Raw genomic sequence first — 27764 nt, 5'->3', positions numbered from 1 at the left:
CAGAGGTATCCTTTAATAGCCAGCACACATCTTACCTACCTATGCATGCTGTTTTATAGATAGAAAAGCAAACATAATGGGGCAACCCAGTATCCCTAGGAACCCAGGATATAACAAACAAAAATGGTTCCCTCAGGAGAAGCTAGCAGCCTTTACTTCTAAAGCAAAGATGAAATGTTAACACCAATAAACATACTCCAAAACCCTTCAGTAGTATATTTAGATTCACAAGCCTGTCCATGATTTAGGTATATGCATTACATAAACAAAACAATAGAAATCTTTTCACATACAAAATTCAACACAATATATGTTGTGTTAGAAGGCGCTGTGTTATAGACAGCAGTGCAGAATAGTGAGCAAAAATGTGCAGTGTTATAAAACGAAACATAAAGTTGACTTTAAAAATGCTTGAGTTTTACAGCAGAAAACCCAGGTTCCCAATGGATTCCTCTGATTAGCAAAGTTCATTTAAAGTCAACAAACGTATGTTGATTTTTCGACCCCTAAGCACCAATTTATTGCAAAGTCATTATCAGGACGCAAAAGATAAAGACCTCGTAGGTAATCTCAATTATAAAAGACTATATATAGTGTATGTATTTACTAGAATAGAGGATGCCCCGCATCTGTCAACCCCGCATATGAGCAGTTGATGGCTGTAGCGCATCCTATATACTGATTAAGCAAGCTTTAATTGCATAGATGACGATGGATCCGCCGTTAATTGAGTAATTCTTCTATAACTGTGATTACCTATGATGTGTCTACCCTTTTGGGTCCTAATGGTGACACTGCAACTAACTGAAGCTTAGGGGTTGAAATGTGGACATGTATGTTTTGGCTATAAATGAACGTCTGCTAATCTGAGAAATCCATTGGGTCATTAGGGACCAGGGTTTTCTGCTGTGAAACTCAAGCATTTTTATAGTCAACTTTGTTCTGTTATTTCAACACTGCACACTTTGCTCATTATCCTTGCACTACGCACCTAATGTTGTGTTGAGTTTTGTATGTGAAAGTATTTCTATAGTTTTCTTTATGTAATGCATATACGTAAAGCATGCACAGGCTTGTGGATCTAAATATATAGGTACTTAATAAATAATATTTTTGTTGGTGTTAACATTTGGTCTTTGCCGTACAAGTAAAGTCTGCTTACTTCTCCTGAAGGAACCATTTTTGTTTCTTAACTTATGATATGACATTTTAGATCTTTCTTGGGCAGAAATCAATTCTGTATTGAGGTTACGTTCTTTTGAAGAAAATATCAAACATCCACACTGGAATCAGTTGTAAAAGGTAGTTTATCACTGGTGTCGTTTATAATTTTCACCAATTCAATTCTCTTCCACCAAAATGTATATCTGAGAGAGAGTTATTTTTCATCAAGTCTATTTCAGATTGTCTTTTTCATTAATCTCTCATTTTCTCTTATGAGTGTGCATTGTTAGCCCTAAGTAAATATATGCCTTATTTTGCTGTTTTAGATGAGCATTCTGGATCATTTCAGAAGTGTAAATTGAAATATGAGCCTAGTGGTATCTCTCGCCATTCCTCATGGCGTGGCAGCATTCTTTTCTTCGCAGGTTGATTAAATGAGCGCATTTGAGGTGGATGGTCTAAAAACAATAAGAGAAAGTTGTCTTATGTCATCATTGATGTCTCCATCATATTCAAACCTTGCTTTATAGTTCTTTTGAGACATGGGTATCCTGGAACATGCTTAAGTGTGATGGCAAGATTTTGAGTGTGTCTTGTTTTGTGTTTAAACTACATGTTGAGCACAGCACAACCAGAAACATTGTTTGGGAAATGGACTCTTCCCTCAAACTGTCCCCAAGTTCGCATTCACAGTACTTTGCCTTGAAATGTTGCTATATTCTGTTGAATGTTGCTAGTCACGTCAGGTCTTTTCTCCACTCCTGGGAGAGTCAAGTGGTTATTAGGTAGTTGTTTTGTGTGTAACTATTGTTTACCTCTAGTGTTCCAGGGCCTAGGATACGTTTGTACTGTTCAGTGTGCATCAGGTCTTCCATTTATGCCTTTACTCTTTGAAGTGCAGCATGTTCAAGCAGTCAAGGCTTATTCTGCGAGGTGATAAAGGTCTTTATCCAGTCTGGCCGAGACCTTTGTAATTGTGTAAGTTCTTGTTTATAATCTTTTGTATTTTCTGTTGTAAGTGAAGATGAACACAAAAAAATCAGAAAGGATACCCCGAAACCGGTCCCAGGATGCTTGTTTCTGGTCCAGGAAAAACCTACCCTGGCAGTTCGGGCTGCACTGTTCCCAGGTTTAACAGGGTCAAGACTGATTTGCATATGGCTGGGTCCAAACTGGGTTGGCATGGTGAGCAAACGCACAATTGATTTAACCAAGATCTGTGACTGGGGGTGAGTGTTTGAAAAGTTTCTGAACTCCGTCCATCATCTTTGTGTGTTGCTGTGTTCGCTCTCAGTAGCCAGGGTATGCCCAGACGTGGGTCCCTTGCTCACTGGATTCATGAGGGGTGATATCCCGAAACCGGTCCCAGGGTGCTTGTTTCCAGTCCAGGGACGACCTGTCCTGGCAGTTCGGGATGGACTGTTCACACGTGGAACAGGGTCAAGATTGACTTGCATAGGGATGGACCCAAACTGGGGTGGCATGGTGAGCAAAAGAACAATGGATTCAACCCAGATCTGTGACTGGGGGTGAGTGTCTGAAAAGTTTCAGCACTCTGTCCATCATCTCTTTCTGTGTTGCCGAATTCATTATGGTCATAAATAACTGATTTGAAAAATAATCTGAAAGAATTGTCTGAATTATTTAACAACTGTCTTAAGGTATTGAACCCTGGAATCCCTTCTACCTCTTCTGCTTGTGTCAATGACTGTCATTAGTCATCCAAACCTAAACTAGTCTATTCATCTTCTCATGTCCGTCAATTCCTTTCTATATTTTTATTGCATAATTGATTGAAATACTTTATTTGATATTCGTTCACATTATATTTTTGTAAGCAAAACTGTTTGTGTATCACACCCCTCAATGCTGCGCCATTCAATGTATTTCAATCTCGCGCATTGCCCTTTGTCGTATGAAACATACATTTATTAGGCCTGAAGAGGTTGCTTTAAGATGTTGGGCCTTCCTGCTTTGTTATCATTTATATTTCAAAGTCGCCAGGTTAATATCTCGACAATACTAAAACATGCAGGACAGCTTGACGTAGTTTAATAAACGTATGATTCTGTATTTATTAGCTCTGAAGCAGCCTCCCCACTGCGCGAGTGCTGTTTAAATATAATAAATACATAAACTCAAAAGCTTTATAGTAAAATGTTCCTATCGCATTTCTATCATTTTCACATATAAAGAGATAATTGAGCTTTTCACAGGCAGTAAATAGGATGCCACTGTGTGCAGTGTTTTAATGTTCAGCTATAAGTGTGTAAGTTGCTGATTTGAATTTACGTTAATTATCCCATGTAACACCTTCACATGCTGTTTCAGAAAAACAAGTGGTTCCCGAGATGTCTGAGTTATGCTATTCCTTGGCCTCTGCCACCCCAAGCAGATGTCTGGGTACTATAACTATATATATATATATATATATATATATATATATATATATATATATATATATATATATATATATATATATATATATAATTTTCACCACTCCGTCTGTTAATCCAATTTTCTCTACTATATTGGCATACTTTCACACTCCATGCGAAGTCGGCATTACCCTAGGTGCTTGCTTAAATTATTTGCTCAAGTCACATATGCGCAGTACTTGATTTCAAAAGGAATGTGTTTTTTAGTTGGAGGCGATAGTTAGCATATCTCTACACCTTACTTCAAAAGCAGAAGGAAGATATAGAAATACCCTCCCTCCCCCAAATATGGGAGAACCGGCTAATTTGCTGTTCTGATTTGGGGGCGTGGCCAACAAGATGGCCGACTAGACGCACTAGTCCGAGCGCTCCGGGCTTCAGAATCCACCACCATCCTGCTGCCCCAAGGGCCCGCAGACCCGGCAGTTCTGTGGATGGGGACTGGTATGGAGTGCAGGTGAAGGACACGAATGCTGGCAACAAAGCCGCTGAGCCGCACTCGTGGTGAGTTCCTGACTCCAACATGGCGGCTGCAATTGTAGTTGCATACTGGATCGGTGGAGTTTAACGCGTCGGACCCGGCCTGGGAACCCTAGTCCAACGAACCCCGGCGGAGGGAGCCTGGTGAGCTGGGGGCGGCTGGCCCTCCCACATGGTGGAAGCTGGGTAGACAGCTGACACTTGTGTCTGGGAGACACCCTGAAGAGGCCCAGACAGAGATGGGGAGCTGTGCGGAGGGGGCAGGGGAGTCCCGGCAGAGGTGCAGAGAGTGGCATAGGTTTGCGAGTGCCGTGCGCGTGGCCTGGCGATCGTGGGGCATGTTCTGCTCTGGGAGGCAGCCGGGGCCTTGTCAGTGGGCCGGTTGCCTTGGACGCTGTCTGCCCTCCCCTTGCTGCCTAGACGTCAATGGATGGCCGGTTGATCACAGAGCTGACTAGTTGAGTGGGGAAGCACCTTGAGAGGAGGAGGCTGGATCTCAGCATCGCCTGCGCTGTGCACGCCGTCTGGCGCCGCTACGGCTGACGCTCCTTCCCGGCGGCTGGGACACAGTGAGACTTGAGAGTCAGTTGAAGCACGGAGGGGGATCAGGCAGTTGGCCAGTTGCCCGTGACACGATTGCCAGGACCCTGAGAGATCGGTGGAGGCCGGTGCTGTGGACCTTGTACAATATGGGTAAAGACAGATCGAACAAAGGTGCGCAGCAAACCAGGATGGACCAGTACACAGCCCAGAGTACAGGAGGGGGCCTGCAGAAAGAATCCTCTGGATTCATGGTAAAGGTGGGTGAGCCCACCGGGGCACAGATCCTGGCAGCCATCGAGACATCCGGGCAGGTGGTACAGATGCAAATTGCTGCTGATGTTTTGGTAGATGTTAACTTATTGAGAGCTGATTTGAGGGTGGTGGCAGAATGTTTGATGGCCACTGAGCAGCAAGTGACTTGCATGCAGACGGACATAGATACGCTGAAGGCCACAGTGGCCACCCTTGAAGTTAAAACGTGCAGACTGGAGTCGAGGGCTGAAGATGTGGAGGGGAGGACGAGGAAATGTAATCTACGAGTAGTGGGCTTCCCGGAGGCAGCGGAGGGAATGGCCCCGGAGGCCTTCTTAGAGGATTGGATCATAACGACAATGCCCACTGCTCCTCTATTAGCAGTGTCCGTGGTGGAGCGAGCACATAGAGCCTTAGCTCCCCTGCCGCCGCCGGGAGCTCCCCCTAGAATGAATATTGCCAAGATTCTCAACTATAGGGATCAAGACATTATCTTACAGAAAGTACGCAAACATGGCAACCCTGTCTTTGAGAATCACACTATTCGCTTCTTTCCTGACTCCATAGGCAATCGTACGTAGGTGTTAGGCAAAAGTTAAAAGAATTGGGTTACACCAATATGCTAATATACCCAGCCAAGTTGAAATTCCACCACACGGGCCGCTTGCATTTTTTCCAGACACCTGAAGCAGTCTGGGACTGCTTGGAACTTAGAGGAGATGCTGCTGTCCTTAGTCTGGGCAGGTAAGAGGTGCACAGTCCGCCTTGAGGTGCTGAAGTTAGATTTGGCTGCTGGGAAATTGAGGCTACCAGACCTCAATCTATACTACATGGCAGGCTTGCTGCAGTACACGGCTATTTGGTGTGACCCTGCCTCCAACTGGGAAAAAAAAAATTGCTAGAAAGCTCTATATGCATATCCCGACTCCCAGGCCTTCTCAGTGATGGCTCTAACCTACTGCAGGGTACTCCCTTCCTATTATCGCAGGTGTCGCGGATGTGGGAGCGAGCGGTCACGCGGGTACTGCGGAGAGCGCCCAATGCACGCCTACTCCTGCTCTGGTGGATCCGCCCCTTTGCTAGAGTCACTAATATGCTGGACTTCTCAAAATGCCGAGCAAGCGGATGTAATAATGGCATATTTGTCACACTGGGGAGGCCGAGTCCCTATTTGGAGTTGACCAGGGACAATTCCTGCAATATGCAAGCCTACCAAGGGTGGCTCGGGAAATTTGGACCTCTTATTTTGCAGACCCCACTGAATCCCACCTCGTGATGGCTCTTATTGACCCAGGGTGCGACCGTGGTCTACTCTCCCGAATTTAGAAGGCCATAAAAAGAGACAGGCAGACAAACCTGAATGGGAAGCGAACTATGTGGGATGCCGACCTGTGAAGTCCACGTACAGATGGGGAATGGAACAGGGCTTGCTCACTAGTGCAGAATGGGATTAGCAATGCTAGATTTAAGCTGACACAATTTTCATATCTGCACAGAGCATATCTGACACCACAACGCCTTCACAGACTATTCCCAACACGACCTGACAGGTGGGCTCATTGCGGCACGTCCCTGGCCACTTTTGGGCACGTCACATAGACATGTAGCTCCATCCTACTCCTCTGGCGACAGATAGTGCAGACACTGAAGGCTGTGACGGCTGTGAGAGCAAAGGTAACAATGCGTCATTGCTTGCTGGGACTACGTCCCCTTCCTAAAAAAAGGTCGTAAAATGGCAGATTTGGGCAGCTGGGGGCTAGTCTTGGCCAAGAGACGCATTGCGATACCGTGGGCAGCCTCGATCCGCTCGACGCATGATACGTGACTGTCTGACCTCGTGGAGTGGGCGACTGCTGAGGAATGTCGCCTCCATAAGATATGTATAGATGAATGAGCATGCTGAGCGGGATGTGGAAGTTTGGTGTGGGATGATCGAGGGACTGCACGGAGAGCCCGTGGGGGAAGAAGGAGACAGCTCGGCAGATTATTCCTAATAGCGGAGTACAGATGAAGATTTGCCCCACGGGCCGGTAATTTGGCAGCTGTGGACGTGAGGCTGAATGTGGCTGGAAGACGACTAGCCCTCTCCCTCCCGCTCTCCCCTCCCTTCTGGGGCCTCCCCTCTCCTTGCTAGATTTCGCTGTATAACCGCCTGCAGGGTGTCTGCTGGCCCCTCTAAGATCCTACAACACCCGAATCACGTTGTCTAGTCCGTTGGAGCACGATAGCTGTTCTCTCTCCATGCTTGAACCTGGTAACATGCATTACAGTCTCAACGTTTAATTATTAAAGTGTAATGTACTATGCACTGTGATTGATATTGACAGACTTCTTACTTCTGCTACATTTTAGTATTTCACATCTGGTGATGGACTATCAAACATGCGCACTGACTATTGTAAAAGGGTGCGGATTGACGTGAGGACATGGAATAGATCCATATCTGGAAGAGCTAGACGAGATGTATTGTTAGTGAAGCCATGCTGATGTACGGTGTGATTATGTATATGTTGCTTTAGTTTGAGTAAATAAAACTGGAAAAAAATGCTGTTCTAATTTTAATAAGTGTATTTCGGTGTGTTGCCACTAAGCTTTCCACAAATGTTTTACAACTGTAGTTAGAATGGTAAACGTCTCTTTTCTCAAATGTTCGGGGGTTTTCTGTGCCTCCTCTTCGTTTGTGAGGAGACGTGAAAATATGGCCAATTTTGATGGGGACAAAAGTATCCACACTTCCCTGACACTTCTGGAAATACAGAGGAGGGCAAAAGATTAGAGCACAAACTGCCTGCTGCCTGAAATGCTTCGTATTTTACATTGATGTCTCCAGGGCTTCATTTTTGCAATAATTTAACTTTTCATCTTCGTTTCGTACGGGTTTTTTCTGCCGAGCATTTTCGAATAAATAACACATAAAATACAAAAAATATGCAAGTACTCATTTGATGTTTTAAACTTCTGAATGACACTAATTCATAATGAAATGTTGAAAGGAAACCAGAGTCATTCCAATATACTCTTTGAAAGTTTGGAATTTCCTCTTAATGAGAGGTCAGGTAGCAAAACACCCCTCTTGGATTCCACCGCACTGCACAGTTCCCACTTTAAACCTGCCGCCCCCACACAGTTCTTCTGTTGGTGTATACGTCCTGTACTTGGCCTGATATTTGCCCCTTAAAGCTATTCTTGTGCAATATTATGATATAAACGCTGTATACAGAGCTTTCATTCCCGAAATTGTCCTAGTTATCCTATATATAAACCCATACAAACATAACTTATGATGGATGAAAGTTCTGTTTTAATATAAATCTTTTTGTTTTTGTTTTTAGGTACACTGGACCAAGGAAGAAAATTATATGTTTAAATTATCCGAATTTAGACTTCCACTGTTAAAGTGGTTTCAGAACAACCCAAGCGCAATTTATCCGGATAAGTTTTACCAGTTGGTCCTACAAGCACTGCAGGAGGATCTCCCTGACCTTTCTGTATCACGAGAAAGAGGTCGTCTGACGTGGGGTATCCCTGTTCCTGGCGATGACACTCAGACTGTCTATGTTTGGTTGGACGCGCTGGTAAATTACCTCACCATTGCTGGCTATCCCGAGGCCCACGGGTCCTGGTGGCCCGGTGCACATCATGTCGTGGGCAAAGACATTCTTAAATTCCATGCCATCTACTGGCCTGCGTTTCTAATGGCAGCTGGGCTAGAGCCGCCTTCGCGGATCTATGTGCATTCTCACTGGACTGTTCACGGTCAGAAAATGTCGAAAAGCCTTGGTAACGTGGTTGATCCGATGGACTGCTGCGCCCAGTTCACAGTGGATGGCTTCAGGTACTTTCTCCTGCGGCAAGGCGTCCCTGACCGAGACTGCGATTATTACGATGATAAAGTGGTAAAGCTCTTGAACGCCGAGCTAGCAGATGCTCTTGGGGGGCTTCTGAACCGCTGCACTGCACCTGCCATTAACTTTGCCCAGAATTACCCTTCCTTTTCCAGCGCTTGCTTTCCAGACAGGCCGGCGCGCTCTGGGGAAGTGTTGCCAAGAGCGACAGAAGAGGACTATAAGCTGCTGGAGCTCGTGGAACGCTTGCCCGCCGAGGTGAACGACTTCTACGAAAACTTTCAGGTTTATAAAGCGTTAGAAGCCATACATGTAAGGGTGAAGCAGACAAACGCTTTCTTTCAGAGGCATGCGCCGTGGAAACTTGACCGGAGTAACCCGGCAGATAAGTGCTGGCTGGATACTCTCCTCTACGTGACCCTGGAGTGCCTGCGCATGTACGGTACCCTGCTCCAGCCCGCTGTGCCATCTATTGCAGATACATTACTTTCCAGGCTGGCAGTTGCGCCTCACGAAAGGACGCTGACCGGTCTTCAGTTTTTTTCAAGGTACCATGGGAAGTCTTGCCCCTTTGAAGGCCGGAACTTGGGCCCTGACACAGGCATCTTATTTAATAGACTTGAAAGACAAAAACTGCGTTCAAAACAAAACATACCCCTAGAGCTTTCTGAATAAAACATACCACTCCACACGGCAGTGCCCCCATTCTGTAAAATACAGAAACCCTGTTGGACTTAAAAGGCTTTACAGGAATTTTAAAGAGTGGTATATTCATGTGGAAGTAAAATTATCTGTCTTGCTAACTGAGGACCGTGTTTTTCCTTTGGATGCCAGTTTTACAGAGGGGGTGGTTGTACATGCTAACATGCCTTCTTAGTATACTCGGCATATAAGTGCCTATGAACTCACGTTGTTCAATTGAATCATCTTAAAACCGATTTCCTTTCTCACATATGGTCCAAAACACTTCCCACTCCTCGCAAGAGCAGTGTGTCTAAGCTCTAAATTCACACGTTTTCTCTCACAAATACACGACTCCTTATGTTCAGAAAGAATATGGGAAATGTGCATCAATATACTCCACAGACAAGCACTTGTAACCCCCTGTGTGGACTAAAAATCTTTCAAGTAGTCAATTGAAACTACGGACGTTTAGATCGTCGCACTTGTTAGTGGTGAGCATTCATTCACCTCAGTGAGTCAATCCCGCCTGTATATTTTAATAGTGTGCATTTGACAGAGGGCTTTCTAGGCAAACCGAAACTCTGCCTCTTAATGCACAAATGCCAACCAGCATTCACAGTGCTCTGCACCATGTAAGTTATTTCATTTCTCTTTGCAGTACGTAGTGAGCCGATTCTAGAAAACATTTGCTGCCCTTTCCTCTCCTATCCTGCGGTAATTCCCATCCATTAACTTTTTAATTTTCATTAATTTTTACTAGTGTATTTCATCCTAATACAACTTGTAAGCGTAAAACAGAGCTAAACGAGATGAAAATGAAATGAGACAAACTTTCCTAGTTTCCATTTTAAAAACAGAAAATCAAAAATAGCAATAGCGAACTTTCACAACTCTGCAACAGAAGCTGACAGATTGGTGAATGGCAGGGAGTGGGTGCAACTTCCGGTCATAGCAACTTCCAGTCCGAGCAGGCAAAACAACTATAATAGAAACTCCATTTGCAACAGGTCAGCAAGCATTCGACACGTAAAAGGCATTAACGAAAGTAAAAAGAACAGTCAGATCAAGAATTAGACCTCCTATTGTTGGAATCATCTAAAACTTTGGATAATCCCAAGAAGTTCCAAGCTGCTTCCGGTTGTGTGAACATTCTGGTGTCTCTTTTCGGGATCAACCTTAACTTTGCCAGGTGCCACATCGTAGCTTTCATCCCTCTATTTGATCCTTCTTGATTTGTTTCCTGAATTGGGTGGCGTGGCAAAGGTCCAGGAAAAATTGTTTGTGTTTTTATATATATATATATATATATATATATATACAGGGAGTGCAGAATTATTAGGCAAATGAGTATTTTGACCACATCATCCTCTTTATGCATGTTGTCTTACTCCAAGCTGTATAGGCTCGAAAGCCTACTACCAATTAAGCATATTAGGTGATATGCATCTCTGTAATGAGAAGGGGTGTGGTCTAATGACATCAACACCCTATATCAGGTGTGCATAATTATTAGGCAACTTCCTTTCATTTGGCAAAATGGGTCAAAAGAAGGACTTGACAGGCTCAGAAAAGTAAAAAATAGTGAGATATCTTGCAGAGGGATGCAGCACTCTTAAAATTGCAAAGCTTCTGAAGCGTGATCATCGAACAATCAAGCGTTTCATTCAAAATAGTCAACAGGGTCGCAAGAAGCGTGTGGAAAAACCAAGGCGCAAAATAACTGCCCATGAACTGAGAAAAGTCAAGCGTGCAGCTGCCACGATGCCACTTGCCACCAATTTGGCCATATTTCAGAGCTGCAACATCACTGGAGTGCCCAAAAGCACAAGGTGTGCAATACTCAGAGACATGGCCAAGGTAAGAAAGGCTGAAAGACGACCACCACTGAACAAGACACACAAGCTGAAACGTCAAGACTGGGCCAAGAAATATCTCAAGACTGATTTTTCTAAGGTTTTATGGACTGATGAAATGAGAGTGAGTCTTGATGGGCCAGATGGATGGGCCCGTGGCTGGATTGGTAAAGGGCAGAGAGCTCCAGTCCGACTCAGACGCCAGCAAGGTGGAGGTGGAGTACTGGTTTGGGCTGGTATCATCAAAGATGAGCTTGTGGGGCCTTTTCGGGTTGAGGATGGAGTCAAGCCCAACTCCCAGTCCTACTGCCAGTTCCTGGAAGACACCTTCTTCAAGCAGTGGTACAGGAAGAAGTCTGCATCCTTCAAGAAAAACATGATTTTCATGCAGGACAATGCTCCATCACACGCGTCCAAGTACTCCACAGCGTGGCTGGCAAGAAAGGGTATAAAAGAAGGAAATCTAATGACATGGCCTCCTTGTTCACCTGATCTGAACCCCATTGAGAACCTGTGGTCCATCATCAAATGTGAGATTTACAAGGAGGGAAAACAGTACACCTCTCTGAACAGTGTCTGGGAGGCTGTGGTTGCTGCTGCACGCAATGTTGATGGTGAACAGATCAAAACACTGACAGAATCCATGGATGGCAGGCTTTTGAGTGTCCTTGCAAAGAAAGGTGGCTATATTGGTCACTGATTTGTTTTTGTTTTGTTTTTGAATGTCAGAAATGTATATTTGTGAATGTTGAGATGTTATATTGGTTTCACTGGTAATGATAAATAATTGAAATGGGTATATATTTTTTTTTGTTAAGTTGCCTAATAATTATGCACAGTGATAGTCACCTGCACACACAGATATCCCCCTAACATAGCTAAAACTAAAAACAAACTAAAAACTACTTCCAAAAATATTCAGTTTTGATATTAATGAGTTTTTTGGGTTCATTGAGAACATGGTTGTTGTTCAATAATAAAATTAATCCTCAAAAATACAACTTGCCTAATAATTCTGCACTCCCTGTATGTGTGTGTGTGTGTATGTATATATATACATATATATATATAAACACTACTGCCAGGGGGCAAAGCTTGGTCAGTAAAATTGGGCGGGGTAGCGAGTATGAGCCTCAGATTTTCCAACAATCAGGCTGGCATATAATGTTAAAATACATTATAGGACAGGCACAGTATATGAGCTTGACCTAAGGGGCAGTGGAAAAGGAAAGGAGTGCAGACTAGTAGGAGTGCTAACTCAGAAAACAATATGTTGTAAAATAACCTACATTTTTGAGGACTTTCAAAACAGATAGGAGAGTGTGCGTGTGCCATTTTTCTGTTTGTATGTAAAAAATTCCTGGTGAAATCTCACCATACCAGACCTGAAATTACCAGTACCCAATTACTGATCGGAAGATACATTTATTAGGTGGGTGTAACACCCCAAACAACCCCCTAAAGTTAGACCCCTCTCTACTGTCCCTGAGGATAAGTGCTCTTTTTCTCAACACATCCCTTGCAAGCTATTCTCTTGGTCTCATTAACCCCATATTTCTCCCCAATTCAGAGCAGCAATGCATGTAACATTGCTTAGTGCTGAGCTTGCTCTCCGGCCGCACCTGAAGAGGTTATATGGGCAATAGAAATCTCCTCTTGTCCATGCTTGCTTTATTCATAGTCTCTTTACTAGGTACTGTGTGCTGCAGCATTGGGTGGGCCTTTAACTTTAGTTCCGTGTGGCAGCCAATGTGAAGACAGTTTGCAGCACTCCGGTGGTGTCTGGTGAATGTCGTGAAAGCTGGAATAATGTAAGATGGCACCTGTCCTGTGTGTCCAGCCCCTCTCTTGGTGAGAACAATCTGCTCTCTCAGCTGCCATGCATTGTCCAGTGCCTCACTCTGCCATTAGTTTCTAGCAGCTCTTTGGCACTCTGGATCAGGAGTGAGTCCTCACTAAAACAGTCTTTGTGCTGGCATCGAGAAGCAATAGGCACCAACTTGATGCACCACCTTGGAAGAGCTGGCTTTGTTTCTGAAGGTAGCGTCTTTCACAGTCTTCTCTTTTGGCACTGCAGTGTATACGAGCCTCCGTTTTAGGTGTCCAAGTAACCCCACTGCCTCTAGCACCTCAACAAGTATTACAGCAGTTTTGGAGCAGTCAGACCATTATGTGCTGGACCAGACACGAGGTTGCACGGGAATTAATGTGTGACAGGATTGTGTCAGGTGCCTGGTAGTTAGTTCACTTTCTGCTCTGATCTTTCTGAAATGCTCTAAATGTGGTGGTGATATGGGATGGAAATGCAGACAACCTGTCTCTTATTTTAAAACCCTAGACCTGGACAAGTGCCATTATTTGTGGTGTGATGTCTAGCAGGGCACTTTATGTGTTGGAGCTGAATAGGCGAAACATGGAGAGTGGGGCGAACTGAATAAGATTATATTACTTCAGCTTGTCCCTGGCCTGTTGATAAGAAAACCCAAGCATGAAATATTTGGAAATTACCTCTCTGAGCATATCTGCTAATAGTCTCAGAAGCCAAAGCTCATATAGAAGGTAGACAACCTGATGCTTTTCTCAGTCTGGGCTTTGATCCCACCGGACACTTGTGCTTAGGTGTCAGGCTTGTGGTAAGATCAACCACTACGCCAATGGATGCCTCCAGAATCAATGTTCCTCTGTAAAATACTTCACCAACACTCCTGCTCTTAGGTTTACATCATGATGGTTTATAAAGAAGGCCTATACAGAAGAATCTGGGGTCAGATGAATATCTTCAGAGCATGTGTCGAAAACCCAGAGGGGGTCCATGTACCTTTTTCGTAAAGTGCACTGCTTTTATCACATACATTAACTAAGAAAATGTAGGGGTTAGTGTATGAGTCGTTGACATTTTAACACAGAAACATTAAGCGGCAAACTCAGAGTTGTGTTTCCTAGTAGATGCTGCAGACAGCACAGTCCCAGCAAAAACAAGTTCATCAACCCGTTCGTTGCCTCTGTATTGATATGGGACAAGTCATGATACAACCTCCGGTTCACCAACTTCAGCCTCCCCATTCCTACTGGCTCTGTGTCAAAATGGATTTTGGAACTTATGATGCCAGTACAAGGCTTGGCACTTTTTAACATCACCTGCACAAACCACTGTGACCACATTTAATAGAAACATACTGAAATGTGTTTGTTCTTTCCCACAAGATGGAAAACGGAACAGAGCACGCTGCACTGAACACAAAGGTAAAGTGCCTTGTACAACTCTCAAACATGCCTGGCAGGGACACTGTCTCCACACTGCTTTCAAATAAGCAAAGCCCAACATGCTTGATAAAATCAATGTGCTGGCCTTTAAAACACAAAATGCAATAAACACGGCCCATCAATGTAATCTACACTTTATTCATGGTGTAAACTTTACAGACAACCAAAGGCATCACGGAGGTCACTAAGTTATTTTTGCTCTCTTTTCAGCTTTTTCACACAGTAGTACACTTTGTGGTCAACAAGTCCCTATAGCTAACGGTATTCACACTAATCTCTTGACTGGCTTCTCCCCTATGCCCGACTAGAGCAGGAACAGGCCTGGATCACAAAGTAATAATGTAGGACGTTGGCTCTGTATGTACTATTTCAAAGTAAGGAATAGTATGCACAGAGTCCAAGGGTTCCCCTTAGAGGTAAGATAGTGGCAAAAAGAGATAATTCTGATGCTCTATTTTGTGGTAGTGTGGTCGAGCAGTAGGCTTATCAAAGGAGTAGTGTTTTTTTTATAAAGATATTTTTATTATTTTGAAGTACAAATAGAAAATACACAACGAACATACACTATAGCAATACCTGAGAAACACCGATTTCAATACCATAGCACTCTTATCATGATGTAACATCTGCCACCTTTGTCTCAATCTTCCTGTGGAGTCCGGGGACCTGTTAAATTTAGGTTTTTAAGGTTTGCGGGATTCCAGAGATTATGGTCCTGTCTTTATGACTTTAGAGTAAGTGACCGTCTCTCCCTGAAACTACTCCAAGGGGGTCGGTATGCTCTCCCCTTTTATGGCCAGTGTTCGGTCACCCCACACACAGAGCAAGTACTTCAGCCATATCTGCCCCATGGACCCTGGGTGACTTTTATTCGGGTGTGTATGGAGCTTCTTGTCGTCATAGTTTAATCAGTCAGTCAACAAACCCACCCATCTCCCCCATATTCTATTACATTTTTCAGGACACCCTCTCGCTTCATACACCAGTTTTTCGCAACCTGCACACCAATCCACTCCTCTTCTCCACTTATTAAGGGACGGCGCTTTTACGGGCTTCCATGCCGACATAATGTCCCTTTTTGCCACTAAGCAGGCCACTCCCAGAAACGTACGGCTCGATCTATTTAGCCCTGTCTCGCCCAGTGCCCCCAGTAAAAGTGGTGTTGGGGATACCTCCATCGTAGACTGCATTACCTCGGAAACTTCTTTTATAACCGCCCTCCAGTATGACTCTATAATTGGGCAGGCCCAGACCATGTGGAAGAAATCAGCTCCTGGCTGAGAGCACCGGGGGCATTCGTCTGTGGTTCGAAGATTCGCCCGGTGGAGCCTCTTAGGCGTAAGGTAAGCTGCGTGTAAATAAAGGGACTGTAACAATTGAAACCGTGTGGATATGGCCAGTGTTCGGGGAGCCATTAGAGCCTCTCTCCAATCTAAATCCTCCATGGGACCCACCCATTCCTCCCATTTCCGGCGCAGTTCCCCAAGGGGAGGGGATGTATTAGTGAGGATGGAGCGGTATATTTGGGAGGTTCCCCCTTTATTTAGATGTCCCATCATAATCATAGCCTCAAGCGGGCTATACTCTGGGATGCTGTCTCCTGGTCGTACGTGTTCCCTTAGAGCATGCCTGAGCTGTAGATATTTGTGAAACTGGGTGTTGTGTAGAGAGTATGTTTTCTGGAGTTCTTCATATGATCGAATGTACGAGTTGCCCCAGATGTCGCCGATCGTAGTTATTCCAATATTGTCCCAATTTCGAAAGCCCTCCAGGGTGGAGACCTCCTTTAGCCATTTCCCCTGCCAAAGAGGCGTCTGGAGAGTTAGGCGGCCCCACCACCCCGTGGCCTTCTGTGCTGTGCGCCATCCCGTGAGGACCAGCTTGGTCACCTCTGGAGTGGATTTCGGAATCGCGCCTCCATACAGGGCGTTGAAAACCCCGTTGTAACCCATCTCATGAAGTTCCAGTCTGTATGCGGGATCGGTCCAACCCCCGGCTAGCCAGTCGTTAATCACTAGTAGACGCATAGCTAGGTAGTAGAAATAAATGTTAGACATCCCCAATCCCCCGTCATAGACGTTTCTTTGACACGTGGCTAGAGCTAGTTTGGGGCGCGAGCCATGCCACAAAAATTGGCGTGCAATAGCCTCAACCTCGTTGAACCATTTCCGAGGGATTAGGTGCGGGAAGTTTTGTAGTTGGTATAGGAATCTGGGGAGTACCATCATTTTGTATAGAGCTATTCTCCCCAACGTGTTGAGTGGTAGATTCCGCCAGCGTTGGAGGTCCTTCCTAGTGTTTTTAAGAAGCGGTGTGATGTTCAGTTCCCAGGCTAGCTCTGGGAGCAGGGCTATGTGGACGCCCAGATATTTAAAACTATTGCGGTGGATTGGGATGTTGTCCTGCCAGCTAACACAGTCTCTCGAGGGGTGTAGTGGGATCAGTAGGGATTTGTTAGCGTTCAGGGTAAGCCCCGAGGCTTGTGAGAAGAGCTCTAGGAGTTCTAGGACCCGCGGGCCGCTCATTGTCGGGTTGGAGAGGTAAAGGAGGAGGTCATCAGCATACAATGCCACTCTGTCCTCTGGACCCGTAGGCCATACCCAGCCTGTTATCAGTGGGTCTTCTCTCAGCAATTTTGCCAGGGGCTCAATTGCCAGGGCGAAGAGTAACGGTGATAGGGGGCAACCCTGGCGGGTCCCGCGACGGATGGGGAATGGATCGGATGACACCCCGTTCACCTGAATACGAGCAGTCGGGTCGGAGTAAAGTAGTTTTACTAGGTTTCGGAACTTAGGTCCAAAACCGTTTTTCTTTAAGACGTGTTCTAGGTACGTCCAGTCCACAGTGTCAAAGGCTTTCTCAAAATCTATTAGCAGGAGCACAAGGGGGGACCTGGTCAAGGTGTCACGTCGAGCTAGGGCATTGTGCAACCTTCTAATGCAATGTCTAGTGCTGCGTGAGGGCATGAAGCCGCACTGGTCTGGATGTACTAGCGAGGGGAGCACTTCCCTTATCCTATTGGCCAGTAATGTTGAGAGCACTTTAATTTCCGCATTTATCAGGGAGATGGGCCTATAGGCTGATCGGTCGGGCGCCGGTGGGCTCGTCTTCGGAATCACCACTATTGTGGCCTGGTCTATTTCTGCAGGGAAGCGTCCTTTTTCTGTTGCTTCGATAAACATGTTAAGCAGATGAGGACCTAAAATGTCCCCACATTTGCTGTAGAGCTCGGCTGGAAAGCCATCCGGCCCAGGAGTTTTGCCCGATGCTAGCCTGGACATGGCCGTTGTTATTTCGGCCAGAGTTATGGGTTCCTCCAGGACCTCCTTGACTGTCTGCGGGATTTTAGGGAGGATTATGTCGTCTAGTAGGGGAGACTCCCTTTCAATTTGCGGGCGGGGGCGCTCAGCGTATAGCTGGGCGTAGTATGAGGCAAAGCTCTTAGCGATTTCCCAGGGGGTCCTCGCAATTGAGCCCGCCCCGTACACGACCTCCGGGATAACTCTGTCGGCTAGCGGCCGTGAGGCCAGCCAGTGCAGGAGTTTGCCATTTTTATCGCCCCATCCATACACACGAGCCGCCGACGCCCTCCATGTGTGTTTCGCGGCTTCGAACACCAGTTGTCTTATTTCTTCTCTAACCATTGTTAAACGCCTCAAGGCAGATGCTGATGCCACTGTAGTCCCTGACTGCTCCAGGGCCAGGGCTTTGGCTTCAAGGGTTGTCACTTGTAATTCTCGAGCTCGTTCGCGAGCGCGCACACGGTACTTGGCATAGCCTCTGAGTGTGGCTTTACAAGCCGCCCAAACTATGCCTGGGGATTGTACAGACCCCAGATTTTGCGCAAAGTACTGAGTGAGGTGGTCTCTTATTTCAAGAATGAATTCGTTATTCTGCAAGTACCATGCGTTCATGCGCCACATGGGACGCTGATTTGGGGCTATGTCCCCTATTCGGATTCTGACTGGAGAGTGATCCGAGACTCCCCGAGATAATACCTCAGCGCCAGTGACTCTAGGAACATCCAGGGCGGGCATGAGCACCAGATCAATTCTTGCCTGAGATTGGTGAGCCGCTGAAGTGTGTGTATTGTCGTGTTTTGGGGTGCCATGTCCTCCAAACGTCGCACAGGGCTAGACTCGTTGCCCAACCTTTTAATTTGGCTGCTCTCCCTACTCGGGTGGAAGAACTTGGTCCGGATACGTCTATCTTAGGATCTAGGACCGAATTAAAGTCCCCTCCAATAAGTGTGAGCCCCTGTGGGAGACCTACAATCGTCCGGCGGAGAGTTGATAGGAATATGTCAAAGCCAGTTGGGGGAGCGTACACACATATGAAATTTATTGGTGACCCATGTAGTATACCGGTTACTGTTACAAATCTACCCTGTGGGTCTGACTGTGTGGCTGTAATCACTATGGGTAATGAACGATGGAATAAGATGGCCACCCCTCTGGAACCTCTCGAGAAACCTGCATGGAAAGCTTTGTCAAACCCTCCCCGTGCTAGGATAGGGCATTTAGTTCCCAATAGGTGGGTTTCCTGCAAGAGGACCACTGAAGGGGCATACCTGCGCAGGGTGTTGAACACTGCAGATCTTTTGATTTTATCTAAGAGGCCATTAACATTCCATGAGAGAATCTGTGTCAGTGCGGGGACCATGTGTGCCATAGTTGCGTTACAGGGATTCGGAGACCTGACCAGAGGGCCAGAGATAGGCACCTTGAGTGGAAGGGATCTATGCGGTGGGTGTATGTATTGCTATAGTAACTTATCACAAACCATTCACTAAGCCCTAACGTGAGCTTTAAACTTCCCAACTCCCCCCCACCCCATACTTCTACCCTTGAAGCATCTGTCGCCCTACTGCCCAACGGGGACAACGCAGCCGTGCAGACTGCCATCGAGTGGAGTGGTGGACCCCTCCTGTGTGTCGGATCAATTGCAGTTGATTAATGAAAAGTCCCTGACGGTAATAAAGTTGTTGGGGTGCTTGGCATAGTACTGCCGCGGGCGTGCAGCGCACCAATCACGTGGACACCATCTAGTTCTGTTAGTGTTGACCAATGCAGAAGAAGCTCAGCGCACGAAGATTAGCGTCAATCAAGTTCGGGAGACTGGCTCAAACGGTCCACTCGCTGCTCCTCCCTCGAGGTCTGGTCTCCAGGTTGAGCCGCTGGTCCCCCCCCCGGTGTGGGGGTCAGGATCGGATCATTATTCTCGACTGTTTGGGTATTCGAGTTCTTCAGCCTTCCTCCTCTGGATCTAGTTCGCTTTCGACCTTTCCGCTCGATCTCCTGCATGCTTGGACGTGTCGTCCGGAGGCTTCCAGACGGGTTAGTTGGACCCCTTTGGTTTCCGATACCTTCTTCCGTCAACCAGTCCCATACCTCCTCAGGTGACTCGAAGAAGTGTGCTTTGCCGGCAAGGATTACTTTCAGGCGAGCTGGGAAGAGGAGCATATAAGAGAGCTGCATCGCTCTCAGTTTTTGTTTCACCTGTTCATACGATCGGCGTTTGGTTTGAACTTCTCGAGTGTAGCCCGGAAAGACCAAGATTTTCTGGTTGTCCCAGAGGAGGTCAGGGGAGCGCCTGGCTTCCCTGAGGATCGCATCACGGTCCTTAAAGTTAAGGAAGCGCGCTATCATGGGCCTTCGGGGGCCACCCGGGGGGGGCCGCGGGGCCAGGGCTCTATGCGCTCTCTCAATCGCGAACCAAGGTGAAAGAGTGTTCTCCGGCATCCAGGATTTAATCCAGTTTTCTAGAAACTCTGTAGCTTTGCCATCTTCCGCCCCCTCCGGGACACCCACGAAGCGTAAGTTGTTGCGTCTGGAGTGGTTCTCTGCGTCTTCCGCTCTGCGGTGGAGTTCGCCGGTCCTAGTCTGCAGCTGAGCTACCTTGGTTCTAAGGTCAGCCAAGTCATCCTCTGTCTGAGAGACACGGTTCTCCACCTCCGTAATTCGGCCCACCGCATTTCTAAGATCTTGTCTTACGAGGCCCATCTCTTCCCTCACCTCACCAATCTTGGTTTCTACTGCCCGTTGCGATGTTTGTATTGCGAGAAGGATAGCACTGACCCCGTCTGCAGTCTGTTCATTGAGCGGTGCATCGCCTCCGGTTCTGGGGACCGTTGGCGTGGTAAATTGGTCGATCCTCTGCTGGGATGGCTGCGTCTGTTTGGCGGCTCTATCTTTACCTATGTTGTCCGATGGGCCAAGGAAGCGCCAGCGCGGTCTGGTGGGAGCGGTGTGTATCCACGATACGGGTCGGGGGTCTGGTTGGGGGTGGCCACTCCGCAGGGCTTCACTGGATCCGGAGGCGGGGGTGGGATCACCTGTCCCCCCGCGGTATGTCCCAGGGATTGAAGCTTGTCCAGTTATCGTTATCGTGGCGCACTCATGATGAGTCCATGGGACCTGGTGTCCCCGCAGGCGCGGGACAGCGTCAACCCTGGGCCATTCCCGGGCTCACGCCCGTCTTTCTTGCCCTTTCGGTGTCCCCTCGGGTGCAGGCTCCAGGATCCTCAGGGCCCTTGCCTCCAGTCGCTCCCCCGCTCTCGTTCCCGTTCCAGAGGAGGTGCGCTTCGGTGCTTCACATTTTTGGGGGGGGGGGGGGGGCAGTGGATGATCTTCTGTGGCGGGGGAGGGGCCCCCCCCGATTTGTCGCCAATGACCAGCAATCTCAGGCTCCGGGTTACAGGCCCAGTCGACTCCCTCTTATTGGTGTGCGTTAGTGTCTCTTGGGGCCCAGAGGGCGCGGAATCCCTGCATGCGCCCCTCTATGCTTCCTACCTGGAGTCGCTTTGCCCGAATCAGTGCATCGGCGCTCGGGCCTGCGGCCCCCGGCCCGCCGATCCATGACGCCGGCCCGCCCCGGACCCATCCATCCCCGGTGCCGCTGGTCGCGCCTGCAGTCCCCCGGATGGTCCCTCTTCAGGCGTGATGGGTGGTGTGTCGCCCTCGGTGCTGCTCCGGCAGCCCCGGTCGGCCTCCTCCGGTCGGGGCCCGTACGTTGTTCACCCGGCTATCTCGGCCGTAGGGCGAATCTCACCTCGGCGCGGTCCGGCCCTCCAATCGGCGCCGCCCACCAGCGGCAGCAGGCACTCCCGCGCCCCGGATTTTTGAGGCACCGGGGATCAGGGGGCCACCAACGCACCCCTCGAGTCCCGGTTGGGACAAACAGGATCGATTATGGCAGTGGATTTAGGCGGATGACGGAGGGGTCCGGAGCACTCTTAGAGTGCGACCGCCATCTTGACGCCCGTGGCCACGCCCCCAAAGGAGTAGTGTTAAGCATTTGTTGTACATACACAAGCAATAAATGAGGAACACACACTCAGAGACAATTCCAGGCCAATAGGTTTTTGTATAGAAAAATATCTTTTCTTAGTTTATTTTAAGAACCACAGGTTCAAATTTTACATGTAATACTTCAAATGAAAGGTATTGCAGGTAGGTACTTTAGGAACTTTGAATGATCAAAATAGCATATACACTTTTTCACATAAATCACATATAGCTATTTTAAAACTAGACAGTGCAATTTTCACAGTTCCTGGGGGGAGTAAGAGTTTGTTAGTTTTTGCAGGTAAGTAAACCACCTACGGGGTTCAAGTTTGGGTCCAAGGTAGCCCACTGTTGGGGGTTCAAAGCAACCCCAAAGTTACCACACCAGCAGCTCAGGGCCGGTCAGGTGCAGAGGTCAAAGTGGTGCCCAAAACGCATAGGCTTCAATGGAGAAGGGGGTGCCCCGGTTCCAGTCTGCCAGCAGGTAAGTACCCGCGTCTTCGGAGGGCAGACCAGGGGGGTTTTGTAGGGCACCAGGGGGGACACAAGTCAGCACAGAAAGTACACCCTCAGCAGCACGGGGGCGGCTGGGTGCAGTGTGCAAACACGCGTCGGGTTTTCAATAGGTTTCAATGGGAGGCCAAGGGGTCTCTTCAGCGATGCAGGCAGGGGGTGGGGGGCTCCTCGGGGTAGCCACCACCTGGACAAGGGAGAGGGCCTCCTGGGGGTCACTCCTGCACTGGAGTTCGGATCCTTCAGGTCCTGGGGGCTGCGGGTGCAGTGTCTTTACCAGGCGTCGGGATCTGAGGAGCAGGCAGTCCCGGTCAGGGGGAGCCTCAGGATTCCCTCTGCAGGCGTCGCTGTGGGGGCTCAGTGGGAGGGCAACACTGGCTACTCACGGTCTCGCAGTCCCCGGGGAGCCCTCCCTGAAGTGTTTGTTCTCCACAAGTCGAGCCGGGGGCGTCGGGTGCAGCGTAGCAAGTCTCACGCTTCCGGCGGGAAACTCAAGTTTAGTTTAAAGTTGCTCCTTTGTAACAAAGTTGCAGTCTTGGGTGAACAGGGCCGCTGTCCTCGGGAGTTCTTGGTCCTTCTAGAGCAGGGCAGTCCTCTGAGGATTCAGAGGTCGCTGGTCCCTGGGGAAAGCGTCGCTGGAGCAGTGTCTTTAGAAGTGGGGAGACAGGCCAGTAGAGCTGGGGCCAAAGCAGTTGGTGTCTCCGTCTTCTCTGCAGGGTTTTTCAGCTCAGCAGTCCTCTTCTTCTTAGGTTGCAGGAATCTGAGTTCCTAGGTTCTGGGGAGTTCTTAAATACTAAATTTAAGGGCGTGTTTAGGTCTGGGGGGCCCCCTACTAGCCCTGAGGGTGGGTACACCCTCTTTGTGCCCCCTCCCTGAGGGGAGGGGGGCACATTCCTAATCCTATTGGACGAATCCTCCATCTGCAAGATGGAGGATTTCTAAAAGTCAGTCACCTCAGCTCAGGACACCTTAGGGGCTGTCCTGACTGGCCAGTGACTCCTCCTTGTTTTTCTCATTATCTCTCCTGGACTTGCCATCAAAAGTGGGGGCTGTGTCCAGGGGGTGGGCATCTCCACTAGCTGGAGTGCCCTGGGGCATTGTAACACGAAGCCTGAGCCTTTGAGGCTCACCGCTAGGTGTTACAGTTCCTGCAGGGGGGAGGTGTGAAGCACTTCCACCCAGAGCAGGCTTTTGTTTCTGTCCTCCGAGAGCACAAAGGCTCTCACCACATGGGGTCAGAAACTCGTCTCTCAGCAGCAGGCTGGCACTGACCAGTCAGTCCTGCACTGATCAATTGGGTAAAATACAGGGGGTATCTCTAAGATGACCTCTGTGTGCATTTTTTAATAAATCCAACACTGGCATCAGTGTGGGTTTATTATTCTGAGAAGTTTGATACCAAACTTCCCAGTATTCAGTGTAGCCAATATGGAGCTGTGGAGTTCGTTTTTGACAGACTCCCAGACCATATATTCTTATGGCTACCTTGCACTTACAATGTCTAAGGTTTTGCTTAGACACTGTAGGGGCATAGTGCTCATGCACCTATGCCCTCACCTGTGGTATAGCGCACCCTGCCTTAGGGCTGTAAGGCCTGCTAGAGGGGTGACTTACCTATGCTACAGGCAGTGTGAGGTTGGCATGGCACCCTGAGGGGAGTGCCATGTCGACTTAGTCATTTTCTCCCCACCAGCACACACAAGCTGGCAAGCAGTGTGTCTGTGCTGAGTGAGGGGTCCCTAGGGTGGCATAAGACATGCTGCAGCCCTTAGAGACCTTCCCTGGCATCAGGGCCCTTGGTACCAGGGGTACCAGTTACAAGGGACTTACCTGGGTGCCAGGGTTGTGCCAATTGTAGAGACAACGGTACATTTTAGGTGAAAGAACACTGGTATTGGGGCCTGGTTAGCAGGGTCCCAGCACACTTCTCAGTCAAGTCAGCATCAGTATCAGGCAAAAAGTGGGGAGTAACTGCAACAGGGAGCCATTTCTTTACAAATAACAAATATATTAACCTACTTCCCACTTCTTTCTTGCTAGCTAGAGATGAAAAAAAACAACAAAAAAAAACAAGGCAGAGTTTCACTGCCTAGCAATGACAGAGCACTAAGAACCCACAATATATATCTCATGTCCTAAGTGGAAATTTTATTTAGCTGATCTTTGTCATCTGTCTGAATTACAGAGCTTCATGAAGGTGCTTTAGGTGCTTGCCTTTAACATTTTATCTGCTACAATCTAATCGTAATGAGACCCAAACATATCTCCACCCGTCCACATACTTGACATAGGGTCGGAGTGGACTGCGGGAAAGGGGTTTGAGCACTGGGAAATTAAACAGGCCCGTAACAAATAATGAGAAGTTACCTGGAAGGTCAGATATAGGGAAGTGTACAAAGATGGAAGTAGCAGAAAAGAGGGGAAGAGAATTTGACAATAGGAATGAATGAGGAAGTAAAATCAACCTTCATTAGCACTAGAAAATACCATCCCAGTGATATTTTAAGGAGAAAACAAATATTAAACACTGTTAACCACTGATTGTTACGAATTTTAAAAAACATTGGAAAACACTAAAAGAAGTTCTAACAGAATTCACAACAAATAGAAACTGAAAACAGGAAAGCCCACTATTTAGACAGGATGTGCCCATCTTAGAGGTTTCATCAAAAATGACTTATCTCATGTTTATCTACAAGGCTTGGTTTCTCACTCAGGTGCCACTGCTACACAACTAATGACCTGTAGAGAGTACATTGTGTAAACATGTATGCATTAAACCAAACAATACAATGTCTTGCTTGCTAGGTTGGCTTTCTGTAGCAATTACGTCTGCTAGAATAGGCAGTGAAAGGCAATTGTCCTGAACAAATGCCCCCCTACTCGGGCTTCTGTAAAGAGAAAGGGATTGTGTGAAAAGTCATACCACGTAGCCCCAAAGTCACTCTCACCGTCCTTTACTTTTACCCACCCCTGAGCCCTTAAGATATCCTCACCTACTTTTACTTCTACCCCCCTTTCCTCGCAAGCCACCCTCACTTTCCATTACCTCTACCTCCCCCATAATCCACAAGTGACTCGTACCTCCCTTTACCGCTAACCACTCCCGAGCAGTCAAGAGGGGTGTCTCCTTTTACCTCTACCCACCCCATATCCATCAGGTAACCCTCACCTTCCCTTACGTCTACCCCCATAACACTCAAGTCATCCTCACCTTCCTTTACCCACCCCTGAAACTTCAAGACACCCTCACTTCTTATTACCTCTACTCACCCCCATATTCCTCAAGTCACCCTCACTTCACTTTACCTCTACCCCCGATATCCCTCATGTTACCCTCACCTCCCTTTACTTCTACCCCCGTAACCCTCTAGTCACCCTCACCTCCCTTTACCTCTACCCACCCCTGGGATCTCAAGTCACTATCAGCTTTGTTTACCTCTACCCTCCCCAAACCCTTAAGTCACCCTCACCTGCCCTTACCTCTACCCATCTCTAAACCTTTAAGAAACTTTTTAAAAATAACATAAATAGTATGTTATTTGAAAGAAAAAATACTTAACTGCATGATAAGACTACACATACTTACCTGTCTGGTGCGTATCTGCATGGTAAAGGCTGTTTTTTAAAGGCTGCTTCTCCTCAGGCATGACACGTCCCATCCCCTTTCTTAGACACTCTCCTGCCTTCACCTTAGCTCCATGAATGTTTTGGGGGCACTGTTGTTGTTTTTTTTATGCTCTTCAGTGTTTTTGCCATGCACCTTCACCTCTTCGACAGTTACCCCCTGCCTCCCAGACTCTCTCCCTACTGCCTATACTCTAGGTCTTGCCTGAGACAGCACATGTGCCATTGCTTGCGTGGCATTTTCTTTACTTATAGTGGGCTTTAAGGCCTGCCGATTGCTTCATTGCTTGGCTTTTTGGTCACTCATTTTCTTGCTTCTTTTTGGTCACCAAGTGCCGGTTTCACTTCCTCTTTATGTGTTTGCCTCTACCCTGGAGTGTGGTCCAGATACTGCATCCCTTTCCCACTTCCTTCCACTGCTTCTCGCTTTAGAGGTACTTTTTTCCTTTTACCTACACCCTCTTCCTTCCTCTCAGTACCTTCATTGTTGCTTGCCCTCCCCCTATCCTCCCCTGAGGTAAATATATGTCTGGTATATGTGGAAAATGTCACTTACCCAGTGTACCTCTGTTTGTGGCATGAGACGCTGCAGATTCACATGCTGTGCATTATCCTGCCATCTAGTTTTGGGCTCGGAGTGTTACAAGTTGTTTTTCTTCGAAGAAGTCTTTTCGAGTCACGAGATCGAGGGACTCCTCCCATTTCAGCTCCATTGCACATGGGCGTCGACTCTATCTTAGATTGTTTTCCCCGCAGAGGGTGAGGTAGGAGTTGTGTATATAGTAATAGTGCCCATGCAATGGAGTATGTATGTATGTACATAATGTGTTTAAAAGTGATATCTATTTACAAATGTACAAGTTAATTTTTATCAACTTATAACGGCTACAGGCTCCTGGGGAGGTGGGAGGGCGCATGTGAATCTGCAGCGTCTCATGCCACGAACAGATGTACACTGGGTAAGTGACATTTTCCGTTCAATGGCATGTGTAGCTGCAGATACACATGCTGTGCATAGACTAGTAAGCAGTTATCTCCCCAAAAGCGGTGGTTTAGCCTGTAGGAGTTGAAGTTGTTTGAAATAATGTCCGTAATACTGCCTGTCCTACTGTGGCTTGTTGTGTTGTTAACACATCCACACAGTAATGTTTTGTGAATGTATGAGGCGTAGACCATGTGGCTGCCTTACAGATTTCTGTCATGGGTATATGTGGCAGGTCGAACGGTATAAAAACCCACGGAGAGTAATTGCTATGATCAGGTAAGTGATTTATTTAAGTATTATGGGTTTGTCTCTAATTGTCCCTTTTTGCTTTTATGGTTTCAGGTCTTATGGCGTTGTCTTCTATTCCTCTCCTTGATTTTTCTCCTCTTTTCTTCGTTCCCTTTCCGGTGGGTGTTCTCTCTGTCTTTCAGTGGCCTCCAATGGTGTGTTACCGTGGAAAAAAGGAAAACGCTACGGTAAGTGGTGTATTAAATATGTTTTTATGGTTTATTTAATTAAAGGGGAAGAGGTAACAAAGGTGGGGTGGTGATGGTTGTGAGTTAGGGCAAGTGAATAAACTCTTTATAGTGCACTTTATGTGGTTCACTCGTGTTTTTACTTGTGCTCTCTAAACTCCCTCCCAATCCTCCCCTCACTCCGTCTTAGCCCCCTTCCCCAGTGCCCTCTGAACCGTGATATTCCCTTTTGTGTCCCACAAGGACCGTACCTTAGCAAGCCACGACCCTCCTGCTCTCCTTCTTCCACACCTTCTCGGCACTCTGTGATGGTCCGGTCTTTCTTCCGTCCTAATCCCGTGCTTCACCGTCTCC

At 47.3% G+C, this 27764-nt stretch overlaps 1 protein-coding gene across 1 annotated transcript in view; it reads left to right on the top strand.

The window, feature by feature from the left end:
• LOC138265884 (methionine--tRNA ligase, mitochondrial-like) overlaps positions 1-9529 on the top strand; it is an 84555-nt gene extending 75026 nt beyond the window's left edge. The window contains exon 3 of the mRNA XM_069214024.1: positions 8210-9529. Coding sequence (XP_069070125.1) covers positions 8210-9397 — 1188 coding nt within the window. The 3' untranslated portion in view covers positions 9398-9529. The remainder of the gene's footprint in view (positions 1-8209) is intronic.
• The last annotated feature ends 18235 nt before the right edge of the window (positions 9530-27764 follow it).

The sequence above is a fragment of the Pleurodeles waltl genome, chromosome 2_1 (genome assembly GCF_031143425.1).
Source record: "Pleurodeles waltl isolate 20211129_DDA chromosome 2_1, aPleWal1.hap1.20221129, whole genome shotgun sequence".
NCBI classification, from domain to species: domain Eukaryota; kingdom Metazoa; phylum Chordata; class Amphibia; order Caudata; family Salamandridae; genus Pleurodeles; species Pleurodeles waltl.
The sequence above is the reverse complement of the archived record's forward strand: the minus strand, read 5'-3'. Positions and strand labels throughout refer to the sequence as shown.